General features: G+C 45.4%; 1 protein-coding gene across 20 annotated transcripts in view; it reads left to right on the top strand.

Moving 5' to 3' along the window:
* LOC109864680 (protocadherin alpha-C2) overlaps nt 1-15,046 on the top strand; it is a 202,713-nt gene that overhangs the window by 138,384 nt on the left and 49,283 nt on the right. The window contains exon 1 of one of the 20 annotated variants that reach the window (XM_020452548.2): nt 315-2,820. The exons of the other annotated variants lie outside the window; for them this stretch is intronic. Coding sequence (XP_020308137.1) covers nt 394-2,820 — 2,427 coding nt within the window. The 5' untranslated portion in view covers nt 315-393. Of the gene's footprint in view, nt 1-314; nt 2,821-15,046 lie in introns of those variants that run through there. 20 annotated transcript variants of the gene reach the window in all.

The following is a 15,046-nucleotide window of genomic DNA, read 5'->3' as shown; positions in this document are numbered from 1 at the left end:
GTTCTGGTGTCTATGTTAACTAGGCCGAATGAAATTGAGTAGTTTTTACCTCCTCACATTTAAAATACTGTAGAACTCACCAATATCATCGGATATTAACAGATATTATGGTCATGACCCGTAGCTTGTATGGTCACTTTATGTGTTTTGAGGGATTGCTGATTTTGGTCTTCACTTCCACAGAAATCTATAGCCGAGTTGTTCCGTTTTCTCTGTCGATATCCACGCGGTGTCGCTATCTGCTCACACAGTGTAAATCTTCGCTCGTTGTTTGAGGCTCCTCCCTTTACAGGGACATTGTTCGGTGTCGAAAAAACCGCTTTGTTTGCCCGAGCAGCAGAACATCGTGGATCTCGTCTGTGTCTGTTTTGGATTTTAAGAAATTACGCAGCTATGCGGACGACAGCTGCTTTTGGTAGGTGGAGGTTTAATAAGCAGAATACTGTCACAATGACTCACCAAGCGTTTCTTTTTCATCCGTGGATGTACTACCTTCTACCGTTGTCCCATCTTTGGAGTATCGCATCAGCACAGATTGTCTATTCCATATCGGAGGAATCTAACCCGGGCACTGTTGTCGGACATTTCGCGAAGGATTTGCATCTTAACGTGCAGGACCTTGAATATCGTGGGTTTGAGATTTCGGGACTCAATAAGAGGTATTTCGATGTAAATACAAAGACTGGAATTTTGTCCGTGAGGGAGAGAATAGACAGAGACGAGCTCTGTACTCGGAGCACGAAGTGTTCCTTAACGCTAGAAGCCATTGTGAATTCGCCATTGAACCTGTACCGCCTTGAGGTGAATGTTTTGGATATAAATGACAACTCGCCATCGTTTAGTTCTCCTAAAACCTATTTGAATGTATCGGAGTCTGCATTTCCAGGTGAGAGATTTCCTTTGGACAGCGCCTACGACGCAGACATAGGAGCTAACTCGGTAAAGAGCTACAAGCTGAGCCCGAATGAACACTTCTCCCTGGATGTACAGAGCGGTGGAGAGCAGAGTGTGTCTGCTGAGTTAGTACTGCAGAAAGCGTTAGACCGAGAGAAACAGCCCGTTATCCAGCTCACACTGACCGCTGTAGATGGAGGAAAACCTCCACGATCTGGGACATCACTTATTATAATAAATGTAGAGGATGTTAACGACAATATTCCTATTTTCTCAAAGCCCCTCTACAAAGCTCTTATTCCTGAGAATAAGCCTCCAGGTAGCTCCGTAATTATGGTTCAAGCGAAAGATTCAGATGAGGGGCTAAACGGAGAAATAGTGTATAGTTTTATCAACCAAAACAATGGCAATAGCATTGATGCATTCGCAATTAATTCAGTAACTGGAGAAATCACTGTGAAAGGCGTGGTTGATCACGAGACCAACAACGTTTTTGAAATCCGTATCCAAGCTAAAGACAAAGGCCACAAGCCAAGAGCATCTCACTGTAAAGTGCTGGTTGAAATTACCGACGTGAATGACAATCCACCAGAGATATCTGTCACGTCTTTAGTTAACGTTGTAAAAGAGGATGCGTCATTAGGGACAATGGTTGGCCTGATAACAATAATTGACAATGACGCAGGCAAAAATGGCGCTGTACAGGTTAAAATACTAGACTCCGTACCATTTACGATAAAGAGCTCTTATAATAATCATTATTCTTTAGTAGTAGATGGGCCTCTTGACAGAGAGGGTGTTTCTGAGTATAATGTCACCATCGCAGCTACGGATGAAGGGACCCCGCCTCTCTCCAGCACCAGCGTTATTACTGTACACGTTTCTGATGTGAATGACAACGCTCCTCGCTTCTCAGAACCAGTGATTAATATTTATGTTAAAGAGAACAGTAAGGTAGGAGACGTCATTTGTACGACGTCTGCTTTTGACCCAGACTCAGATGAAAATGCAAAAGTAACTTATTCTTCATTAGATAAACGTGTTTTCGTATCATCTTCTGTAAATATAAACTCAGATACAGGAGATATAGTCAGCCTGCAGACTTTTAACTATGAAGAGACGAAAACTTTCCAGTTTAAAGTTCAGGCCACAGACTCTGGTGTTCCTCCTCTCAGCAGCAACGTGACTGTGAACGTTTTTATTCTGGATGAGAATGACAACAGTCCTGGGATTCTCGCGCCCTATTCTGATCACGGCTCTGTTAACTCTGAGAACATTCCCTATTCTGCTGAAGCGGGCTACTTTGTGGCCAAGATCAGGGCTGTAGACTCCGACTCTGGCTACAATGCGCTGCTTTCTTATCACATCTCTGAGCCCAAGGGAACCAACCTCTTCCGAATCGGAACCAGCACCGGGGAACTAAGGACTAAGAGGCGAATGAGTGACAATGACCTGAAAACTCACCCGTTGGTCGTGTTGGTTTCTGATAACGGAGAACCCTCACTGTCAGCGACTGTGTCTATTGATGTAGTGGTGGTTGAAAGTACAGGTGAAATCCAGACTCAATACAGAAACGTACCGAGAAAGGAGGAGAGCTTCTCTGATTTAAACCTGTATTTGCTGATCGCCATTGCCTCGGTGTCAGTGATATTTTTATTGAGCCTGATCAGTTTAATAGCTGTAAAATGCTTCAAGACAGACGACAGTTTCGGCATGCACAGCGCCCCAATGATCACCACACACCCTGACGGGAGCTGGTCTTACTCTAAATCTACTCAGCAGTATGACGTGTGTTTCAGTTCAGACACACTGAAGAGTGACGTAGTGGTTTTTCCCGCACCGTATCCACCTGCAGATGCAGAACTGATCAGTATTAATGGAAATGACACGTTTGACAGGACTCAAACATTACCCAGCAAAGAGAAGGTAAGATCTAGGCTATACATGAACGGGCATTTTATTCTATTGAATTATACCGTTATTGCTCCTTTAAACTTATTGCAGTCAAGAATATTGTTTTCAAAGTTTCTCTTACTTTAGAAAACAACCCTTAACTCTAGAGTTGTCTTGATAGAGTTGTCTTGATAGAGGGAGTGTTGCTGTCCATGGTGCTGAACTAGTTAACATCTGTGACGTTCGAATGCCCCTCTATGACGCTGTGGAAATGTGTTCCGGGTTAATTTTGTATTTGATTCAAGGATCCAAAAATTAGTTGTTTCAACGGATGATAGAGTTGCAGCCTAATTGAAAAAGGCAAATTGTGAGCTTTTTAATGGCAGCAGAATCAGAACGTCAGCTGTTGTTTTTTTGATGGATTCTGTTTTTTTTTCTTCATGATTGTGCAACAACCAATACTTTCTTTCATAGGGTGTAGTTTTATTTCCATTTTGTATTTATATAATGTCAACACTTACCCCATGTTTAGAATATTATTACTTTATATTATATTACTTTACATTATTCTAAGTCCGTAGTCTCTCGCTCTCTCTCTTGCATCCACAAGATCGATTCATTGATGGTGATTGCATGTTGTTGAATATTTTACAAACCACCACCGAGGTTCAGTGAAATATAAATTGAAGCAAACAGACAGTCATTTAAATTGAGTGTAAATGGAGGAGTCTGCGTTCCTGTGTATGAGTGAGCTGGCTTGGCACAAACAGGGGCCTGCCTATCTTTTTGAGTCCCCAGGAGGTGTGTGGATGACAGGATAGGCCTCTCTCTCGCTCTCATGCCTTTTATTCTGCTGTTCCCTCAGCTTGGAGGATTACTGCTGTAACAACCTTTTCTTTCACATCGGAGTGCATGAGTAATCCTTCTCTTTCATTCTCTCCCTTATCCTTTTTATCTATCCCCTCTGTTTCTCACGCCTGCTGTTGCTTTGTACATTTCCCTGACTCACTGTGCATTTCTCTCAATCTCATGGTCTCTCTGCTCCTATTGCATTCCCAACCTTTAATCGATTTCCCTCAAACCCTCTGCCCCTTTCCCTCAGCCACTATCCCTGCCTGTCTTTCTCAGTCTATGTTCCCTTTTCTAATTCATAATTTCTCTTTCCTCCAGTCTCACTGTTTCTCTTGCTTTCCCACCCTTCAATGCCCTCTTTGCCCCTCCCCCTCCTACCTTTCCCCTCAGCCCACAGGCCTTGTTCCATCCCTCTGATTCTCTCACCCCTTATTTCGCTCTCTATACAACATTTTCCTTCCATTTTCTCAGCCTCAGTGTTCCGCTCGATATTAATTCCCATCTATCTCTTTGTCTCCCTATCGCCCTCTCCCACTCTCCTTCCTTCCTACCCTCCCTCCTTCAGTCCACCAACCTTGTTTTCATGTGTGTGTGCCTGTGTGTGTGTGTGGGGGGGGTAGCAGCTGAGAGGAGTAATGGTGAATTAGCAGCAGGTCTCCCCAGACACGCATGCTATCAGCCTGAGCATGCTGTAAACAGGATTCTTTCCATTTTCATTAACATGCGCTTAGTGTGTCAGGGCTGCTCAGCCCCTTTTTGTTGGACTACACAGACTGTGTCTATCAACAGCAAACGCTATCTACTCATGCGGATTGAGCATTCTTTTGGCCATTTAAAGTGGTGCTGTTTGTAACCAGTGGCATTCAAGTGGGCTTTGTAAATATTGTGTAGTCTAGGCCTCAATGTAGCTCTGTCCCCCTTGGTCTCTGTATTGCACAAAGCTCTATGATGTACTTCTCTTTGATAATAAGTTCTTTAATACTCTTTCATGATACACTGACCTATTTTTTTTGTGAGTGGTCGGTCAGTAAAAACAACTAAATAAAATACCAGCTCAGAGCCACTGTATGATCATTTGGTTGGTTCAGAATGTGGTCTTATCTATGTGGTCTGCTTTGGGGGGCTCTCTATGATCACACGGGGGTTCTGAATATTGCAATGCATGTGTAAGTGGGTCAGTGTGTGTCTGGAAGATTGCAGTGCCCTCTGAGCAGTTTACTAGGTGTCTGAGAGTCACACAAAATATATTCTCTATGTTGCCACGCTCTCTCTCTGTGCTGCGTTTGGACCGGTGTGGCTCCAGTAACAATGCCTGAGGCTGTCTCTTTGCATTCTGAGTGGTTCAGAATGCGCTCTGTAGGCTGCAGCTCTGTGTGTGTGTGTGTGTGAGAGAGAGAGAGAGAGGCTGTGGTAATTTTCCGCTCTGCTCTGCAGCAGAAAGGATCTCTCAGAGCCTTGGCGTCTCGGCGAGCTGCAGCCTGGGCTGGGCGGGGCTGACGTTACCGGCAGCAACTCAGCAGTCAATCACAGCTAAATCGGGGAGGCGGGACAAAGGGTTAGGGGAATGAGGTCGCAGGGCTTATCCCTCCAGCTCTCACCACCATGTCTGTGTGTGGGTGGGTGTTTGTCAGTGTGTTCTCTGTGTACGTGTGTTTATTTGAGTGTGTGTAATTTCCTAATATCAACAGATTCATGTTGGTGTATTAAACAGTATTGCACTTAGTGTATGAGTTTCTTTGTGTGAGCAGCAGTGTGTGTAGTCCTGTATTTAGCTGAGTGTGTGTTATTCAATAACGTGTTTATTACATTGGCTGTGTGTTAAGTGTGTGTTGGCTAAAAGCCTCTCCCTCTGCTCTGCTGGCCCCAGTGTTGCAAAAAGCATTACATTATTGATTATCTAAGTACATTATCCCCGGTGAGGTAGCCAGCTAAGTGCTTCACAATTTTACTGGATTGTATTTCTACAGCAGGGGGCATTCATTCACCTACTGTAAGTCATTTAGGTTCAGTAACCATCCAGATGGGGTCAACTATTGTTACCCAAAAAGACACCCTTACCCTCAGCTCTCTGGTTCAGATTTAGGTTGCATCATGGTTGACATGATTGGGCTAATGATAATGCGGCACCTTGAGACGCCTGCTCTATGTCCTGGCTTTGTTCCAGCGTCCTTTGTTTAGCACACAGACTTGCACGCATGGACACCCGGGTGTGAACACGTCACTTCCTGGTTTCCTCCCTCCTGGGTGTGGCTCTTGGCAAGGGGAAGGGAGCTCAGCTGAGGTTGCCATGGAGGTTGCCATGGAGATTATCCTCATTGCTGACGTGCACCAGTCTGTTTCTCAGAGAGAGAGTGAGAACTGCAAATGTAAATCCACCCCACTCAAAGATGAAAAAAAGAGAGAGTGGAAAGGCAGAGTGAGGGAGAAAGGTGTGAGAATACAGAGAGAATAATGGATTGAGAGAAAGAGGGAGGGAGATAAAGACAGCAAAAAGGTGACAGATTAGAACAGGGAGTGTGAATGTGAAATCATGTGAAAGGGAGAGAAGAAGAGAGCCTGGATGAGGCAGACGAAAACAAATTAAACAACTACAGGTGTCTTGCAGCTAAGTGGAAATACAAGGGGCTAAGAATAGGTCACAGATAAAGACTGAACACACACACACACACACACACACACACACACACACACACACACATTATGGCATTAGGCTGTTGTTGCAGTCTATAGATTAGCTTTGTCATGTTCAGAACCACAGGGTTCTTCCATATCCATCCACCCCCGTCCATCCAGTGTGGCTACTAAGCCAGGGGTCCTGAGTGGAAGGATAGACGGGATCGGGCGCCTGCCTGCTGTCTCAGATAGCTTTGTTTACCACAACATGAATCTGTTTAATTTTATGTTCAGGCAGAACGGGGACAGCCCACACCCTGTTTAACCCCTCCAGGACCCCGGAGGAGAGATCTACTTCCACTTTCGTACTGTCATGCCCATTACACAGAAAGGAGGATACACTGGGGAAGGCATAACCAAACGCACCCAGCACAGTCTCTCCATCCAACCCTTTATGCTGAAAGGGAGGTACACTTGGGAAGGCACAACCAAACGCAGGCAGAACAGCCTCTCCACCTCATCCTACATACATGGGAAGGGGTCATCATCTCTACTGAAACCAAGATGTTATATCTGAGATTGAAAAGGTTCTAAAGCATGTTATGAACCAGTTAAACACGCAGGGGTAAACCTGCGCACCCCTTTCAAACAGGCCCTTCGATCTATGAGTCTTTAGATGGAGATTCTCAGTAGAAAGGTGTGCGGTCTTTCATAATACACTGGTTTTACAAAGTTAGCGCTGATGGCGCTAGAGTGTTAGCATGTTATTAATCGGACGTGAAACAAAATGCAGTTAAGAGTTTTGCCGCAGGGTAGCCTTTGATCTCTGTTTGCTGGAAGGTCTTTACGATATCATGGTTCGGTTCTGGATTCATTAACAGGGAAAGGGGTATACCTCGTCAGTTGCACAACTGAATGCAGTCAACCGATATGTGTCTTCCGCATTTAACTCGAAACCTGTGAATAAGAGAGGTGCTGGGGGATGCCTTAATCAACATCCATGTCACCGGTGCACTGGGTGCAGTTGTTGTCGGGGGGGTTAACTGCCTTGCTCAAAGGCAGGATTGCAGATTTTCCCACCTTGCCGGCTTGGGGATTCAAACCAGCGACCTTGCGTTTATTGGCCCAATGCTCTTAACCACTGGGCTACCTGACAGAAATACCAGATATGTTATCTGTTAGTTATATCTGTTTTTTTTTGTGCTTATGGGTGTGGTTGATCACGTTTACCACAGAGTGCTCTGATCAATCTGTGAGATCTGGCTTGTGTGGTTTATAATGCCTTGTTGCAGACATGTATTCTCTTGCAGGCTGAGGGTGTTGTCATTGGAAACAGATTCTCTCGTCAGCATCTTTTAGTTTCCTTCTCTCTCCTCTGGAGGGGGCCTGGCACTGTCCTTCACAGCCACACTGTCAGACGCGGGAGGAGAGGAAAGGAGGAGAGCTGCGGATTGAGACACACACACACACACACACATTGTGGAGACCATGCTGCGTCTGTCCTTGCAGTATCCTCTTACACCAATAGAGGTCCCAGTATTACTGTTTCTCCCTCTCTCATCCTGTCTTGGCTGCAAACTGCAGTGCTCTTGGCACTGAGACAGAACACCGCCCCTTAGATTTTTCTCTCTCTCTCTCTCTCTCGCTCTGTGGCACAAATCTTAAAACGCTTAGTTCCAGAAAAACAAATCTCTCAACCCTCCTGTTCCACACAATATGGCAGATATTGTAGTTAGCAATTGAAATGGATGAATCTCCATCATTTATCACATCCCTCCAATAAGTGGTGCAGCCTGATGCAATGGGCTCTCTCTTCACCTAAATGGTCAGGATTTGTTTTCTTCACTTTAGGAAAAATAATAGTAAAGTATCATTTGTGATAATGGTGATGATCAGTGTGTTTCCTTTCATGGTTTGTCAGCCTCTCCTCCTTTTAGCCTACATATATAATTCTCTCTGAGGAAATTGATGTTTTGTCATTTCCTGCCTGTTAGATGCAGATTTTTCATCACTATGGCCTTTTCTCCTGGCAACACAGACGCTGTGATTGCTGTCCTCCTACACAACAGCCTGCAGGCATTTTCATTTGTTGAGAGAACGAGAGACAGACAGAGAAAAAGAGAGAGAGAGAAAGCTATTTAGTTTTTTCATGATTATTTTTAATGGATTTCCTAAATGCAAGAGTCCTAGAAAACCAGGTGGCCATTTTGTGTGCTGTACCCTATTTTAGCAGTGTAATATGGTGGCAAGATTTGTGCCATGCAGTAGTTCTGTATAAGAGGTCTAAATCCTGTAGTTACGTATAGGCACAGTGTAACTACACATAATGTATGTGTCTCTTCACGATGAACAGTACGTGGTTCAAAGCTCTGACTCCATCTTGTGTGGCGCGGGGGAGGGGGGGGCATGTATGAGGTCATCACTCCTTGCCCCGAGAACACCAGACGAGACAGCAGCTGACGATAACAAAGAGACGAGACACTCTCAGAGCCCAGATGCTCATTCAGTCTCTTCACCCAGGGCTAGAGTCAGTGCTGGTCCCAGTCCCTTTGTGTGTGTGCATGTGTGTGTGTGACAGAGCGACTGAGGCTTGATTCACCCAGTACCGTCCATGACCCATCTCTTTGACGAGCTCTCCTCCAGCTGGGACATCTGACTCAGAAACGGAGGGCTTCCACATGGTATAACAGATGCTGAGGGGGGCTGGACGAATGGCTTTTAAACCGGGACAATTCATGTGTCTCAATAGAGAGAGTGTTACTGGAGAGCCTGTTATTAATATGTCCGCCATCTTGCATAATGGATGGAGATGGTTATTAATATTATGTCTCGTCTAGCTCCAAAAAGAGAGCACAGGAAGTGCCCTCAGAGCTCTGCACCTTTTTCACTCTCCCAGTCACTGCTCCATCTCTCCTCCTGTCAGTCTCTCTCCATTCTTTACCCCCTCTGTTTCTCGTCTCTCCCCTCCCTCTCTCTGTCCCGCTCCCCTTCTCTCTCTGGGGTGGTTTTAAGAGAGGACATGACAGTGGAGAGGGAGAGGGAGAGGCAGCAGCAGCAGAGACATTAGCTCCCGTGTTTCCACTTCAGACATTCTGGTGGCCCTGGGCCACAGCTCTCCCAGCTGGAGCAACGGATGTCACAGACACACAGCACAGCTGGACCAGAGAGGGAGGGAGGTGAAACAGGAGAGAGGAAGGATAGAGGCACTGAGAGGGGAGAGTATGAGGCCGTTGGTAGAGGGTAAGAGAGGGGGTGGTGAGAGTGAGACGAGTAGGGGAGGATTGCAGGAAGAGAGGAAAGAGACAGTAATGGTTGGTGAGGAGAGAGATGGGATAGAGGGAGAATAGATGATTTCACCCTTCAGTCAGTGGTGAAAGGACAAGAGCAGAGAGAGGGAGCCATTGAAGAGAATTGGGACATGTACTGTGTTTGTTCTGGCGAGACAGACATCTGTTTGTCTAGCAGAGGAGGAATTTAGATACTTAATCTCGAGCCCCTTGAGTGCAAATGAAATAATGCACAGATCTGTGGCGTGCAATTAACGGCGGAACAGATGGGTGGATTCTAACAGGTACAGTGAGAGAGATGTCAGTTGCCTGCCCATGTACCATCAGCCCAATAGACAGAGAACGAGAGGAGAGCAGAACACGATAGAGAGAGAGGCAGACAACGGAGCGAGGTGGAAAAGGCCAGGTGTAAAATCCCGCGGTGTGTGTAATTGGCGAGATAACGGTTGCCTCTTTTCATCGCTGTCTCAAATTGCCGTAAACATGGAGCTTGGGCGCCCCGCTGGGAGAATCTTCTGAATGTCAGGGGTAGCGCTGCGGCTCGCATGCTTCTGAGACTCACGAGTACGGACCGACACGAGAGCCCCACTGTGTCATCGCCACAGCTCAGTTAAATTGGTCATTGGAAAAAAAGAAAGGAGAGCGGATGTGTAAAATAGAAAATAACATTTAAAACTCTGTCCAATGAAAAAACTTCCCTCTCGGTCCATCAAACCTAACTCAAGTCCCGTTGCACCTCCATCTCTGTTCTCTTCTGTTGCATCTCTCCAGCTCCCCAGTTCGCCACCCCCTCAGCCTCGCTTGGAGTGTGAAGAAGAGTCGCTCAGCTATCTATCCATCTACTTGTAGCATCGGAGTGACTCATTGCTCAGTGCCCGTCTTGCGGGCTGCCAGCGCATGTCATTGCCGTGGGCAGAGGGTTCAGTGGAGGAGAGCTGGAGCCGCACCGGGAGAGGGGAGGGTTGTGTGGGCGTGTTGCGTGCCTGGGTGAATCAGACTGGCACTAGTGCTCTCTGAGGTCACACAGTCCCAAATAAACACAGAACAACAACTTGATGCTCAGTCTACCATACTGATATAGGCCTATAACTCCGACTATGTTTACTGTGGGATTTACCCAGAGATAGACATATACACCAATGATTGACCACTGGCTGAGACAATTTTGTAATTGATGAAAACTAAATTTAGTTTGAGTCATTTTTAAAAGTAAATGAGCTCCAGGCTATGCTAGTAGTTTCCCTCTTTGATTAAATAAATCAATAGAATGAGATCAGCATTCAATAACATTACTGTTTAGGCAAGCCTGGCTCAAGGATGACATGTCTGAGGGGTCATTTTTAAATCCATACAACAAGTATTGCTTTAGAGCCCTGATAACACAAGGTACAGTAGATTGGTTTTACTACTTTTAAAATGTACAAAAATGTATCTGAAACGAGGCCCTACACATGAACAATGAGCAATCGTCACAATTTGTGCCTACCAACACGCACAGATCTGCTCGACACTGTCAAAGATTCTTACAGGCTTCGTAGCTTAAACTTCAATAACTAGAACTAAAGGCTACATTTCTGTTGAATTTGTGGCACTATGCAATGACCGTAACCAAGCCACCACTTCTCCAGGTGCTCAATGTTTTCTGTGTGGGAGAGTTTCAGAAAAGCTAAAAACTAAATCAAAATAAGTGCATATTCTATAGTCAATTTGAATCTGCCGCGAACAAGATGAAATGCCCATTCCCGAGAGCAACACACACAATATAGCAAGAGAGCAGGGAGGGGGCGAAAAAGTAGGCTAGTAGGCTAACATTAGTTGTGTGATAGGTTACTATCACACAACTAATGTGTAATTTAATGAATCACAACAGAGTGAATGTTTGCCTACTTACTTCAGTAAACTAGACAAGGTATTGGTCCAACTACTGCGACATACAACATTTACAAAAATGGAGGCCTATCTGAAATGCAACCATATGCACTGTCATTTTGCACACAAGAAAGCAAGCAATGTTGAAGAGAAGCCCCAGGAAGAATGGTAGTCCAAGGTGCACTCATTATGGCCAGGTGGGACGGTTGCGTCCCACCTGGCCAACATCCGGTGAAATTGCAGAGCGCGAAATTCAAACTACAGAATTATAAATATTGATCTTTCATAAAATCACAAGTGTAATACATCAAAATAAAGCTTAACTTCTTGTTAATCCAGCCATTGTGTCAGATTTCAAAAAGGCTTTACGGCGAAAGCAAACCATGCGATTACCTGAGGACAGCGCCCCGCATACAAAAGCATGAAACACATATTTCAGGTGCGCCACGAAAGTCAGAAATAGAGATATAATAAATGCCTTACCTTTGATGATCTTCTTCTGTTGGCACCCCAAAAGGTACATCACAAGATACATCACAAATGGACATTATGTTCGATAATATCCTTCTTTATATCCATAAAAACTCATTTTAGCTGGTGCTAAAAAAAACAGCATGAAAATCTTTCTAAAGACTGTGGTGGAAGCCCTGGGAACTGCAATTTGGGAGGATTTTGCCTTATAATAAAAGTGACAGCCATTGAAAACAGTGGTAGGCTGAATTTTTATTTTTGTTGGGATGGTTTGTCCTCGGGGTTCACCTGCCATATCAGTTCTGTTGTACTCACAGACATAATATTAACAGTTAATCTTAAACTTTAGTTAACTTAAAACTTTAGAGTGTTTTCTATCCAAATCTACCAACTATATGCATATCCTAGCTTCTGGGCCTGAGTAACAGGCAGTTTACTTTGAGCACGCTTTCATCCGGACGTGAAAATACTGCCCCCTACCCAAGGGAGGTTAAAACAGCACACCCCGTAACCGTCGACTCAGGACCATGGACAGCAGGCTACCGCCAGTCAGCGCGATGAAAGCATAACCCTAAATGCACTGCCAATTTCAGCACCACTGGAGTGGACAGCCGGACAACAGGAGCACCGCACCCCGCACAAAGGCTCACCTCGGAGCACAACTAATAAGTTACATTGGTCATTGTCCCTATACCCATCAAATAATGCAAACCTGTATACAGTGCCTTCTGAAAGTATTCAGACCTCTTGACTTTTCCACATTTTGTTACATTACAGCCTTATTCTAAAATGGATTAAAAATATATATATATACTCATCAATCTACACACAATACCCCATAATGACAAAGTGAAAACAGGTTTTTAGATTTTTTTGGAAAATGTATTAAAAATGAAAAACAAATGTACATAATTATTTAGACCCTTTGCTATGAGACTCAAAATTGAGCTCAGGTTCATCTAGTTTCCATTGATCGTCCTTGAGATGTTTCTACAACTTGGAGTCCACCTGTGGTACATGTAATTGATTGGACATGATTTGGAAAGAAACACACCTGTCTATATAAGGTCCCACAGTTGGCAGAGCATTATGTCAGAGCAAAAACCAGGCCATGAGGTCGAAGGAATTGTCCTTAGAGCACCGAGACAGGATTGTGTCGAGGCACAGATTTGGAAGGGTACCAAAACATTTCTGCAGCATTGAAGGTCCCAAAGAACACAGTGGCCTCCATCATTCTTAAATGAAAGAAGTTTGTAACCACCAAGCCTGGCCAAACTGAGCAATTGGGGGAGAAGGGCCTTGGTCAGAGAGGTGAACAAGAACCCAATGGTCACTCTGACAGACCTCTACAGTTCCTCTGTGGAGATGGGAGAACCTTCCAGAAGGACAACCATCTCCAATCAGGCCTTTATGGTGGAGTGGCCAGATGGAAGCCACTCCTCGGCACATGACAGCCCCTGCTTGGAGTTTGCCAAAAGGCACCTAAAGGCTCTCAGACCATGAGAAACAAGATTCTCTGGTCTGATGAAACAAAGATTGAACTATTTGGCCTGAATGCCAAGTGTTACGCTTGGAGGAATCTTGGCACTCTCCCTACGGTGAAGCATGGTGGTGGCAGCATCATGCTTTGGGGATGTTTTTCCCGCGGGAGACTAGTCAGGATCAAGGCAAAGTTTAACAGAGCAAAGTACAGAGAGATCCTTAATGAAAACCTGCTCCAGAGCACTCAGGACCTCAGACAGGGGGCGAAGGTTCACCTTCCAACAGGACAACGACCCTAAGTACACAGCCAAGACAATGCAGGAGTTGCTTCGGGACAAGTCTCTGAATGTCCTTGAGTGGCCCAGCCAGAGCCCGGACTTGAACCCGATCGAACATCTCTGAAGAGACCTGAAAGTAGGATCTGCAGAGAAGAAGACTCGAGGCTGCTGTAATCGCTGCCAAAGGGGCTTCAACGAAGTACTGAGTATAGGGTCTGAATACTTATGTAAATGTAATAGTTCTGTTTGTTATTTTGAATAAATTAGCAAACAATCTAAAAACCTATTATGCGGTATTCGGTGTAGATTTATTGTCATGTCTTGTCATATTATGTCTTGTTCCTGTTCTTTCTCTTCACTCTGTCTCCCTCTGCTGGTCGTATTAGGCTACCTTCTCTTTCTCTCCTCCTCCAGCTGTTCCTCATCTCCTCTAACTACCTCGTTCACCCTTTTCCCACCTGTTCCCTTTTTCCCTCTGATTAGGTCTCTATTTCTCTCTCTGTTCCTGCTTCTTTCCTTGTCAGATTCTCGTTTGAGTTTCTCATGCCAGAACCAAACTATCGTCTTGTTTGCTTCACCCTTGTCCCATCCTGTTGGAATCTGCCTGTTCTTCTGATGCTACGTGTGATCAGGTACCTCTGTCCGCTACGACCCGCGCCTACCCAGAGAGACCAGCAGTCTGTCGCCGCAACCCAGCTATTCTCCTCTGCTGCTAAGAAGGGGACTCTTTAGTAAATATCAGAAGGACTTTCTGTTTCATTTGTCGCCCTCTCTGAGGGTTGTCTATTTTGCCATTTTCTACATCTGAAGAGGATCTATGTCTTCCCTGTGTTTTTACATTAAAGGACTCTGTTTTTGTTAAATCGCTTTTGGGTCCTCACTCAAGAGCACAACAGAAGAATCTGACCAAGAATGGACCCAGCGATTTCGGATCCTTTCCACTCAGCCGTCGAGATCCAGGGAGCGATGCTAGGCAGACACGAGCAGGAATTGTCTGTTGCTCGACATGCCGTTGAGACCCTGACCGCCCAAGTCTCCGACCTCACAAGACAGGTTCACCATCTCCGCCTCGATCCACCGGCCACTTCCAGGGCTTCCGAATCTCCGGAGCCCAGAATCAATAACCCGCCGTGTTACTCTGGGGAGGCCACTGAATGCCGCTCGTTCCTCACCCAGTGTGATATTGTGTTTTCTCTCCAGCCCAACACTTACTCCAGGAGCACAGCTCGTATCGCCTACGTCATATCTCTCCTTACTGGACGGGCTCGTGAGTGGGGCACGGCTATCTGGGAGGTGAGGGCTGAGTGTACTAACCAGTATCAGGACTTTAAGGAGGAGATGATACGGGTTTTTGATCGTTCTGTTTTTGGGGAGGAAGCTTCCAGGGTCCTGGCTTCCCTATGTCAA

This window comes from Oncorhynchus kisutch, linkage group LG19 (genome assembly GCF_002021735.2).
Source record: "Oncorhynchus kisutch isolate 150728-3 linkage group LG19, Okis_V2, whole genome shotgun sequence".
In the NCBI taxonomy this organism is placed as follows: domain Eukaryota; kingdom Metazoa; phylum Chordata; class Actinopteri; order Salmoniformes; family Salmonidae; genus Oncorhynchus; species Oncorhynchus kisutch.
The sequence above is the reverse complement of the archived record's forward strand: the minus strand, read 5'-3'. Positions and strand labels throughout refer to the sequence as shown.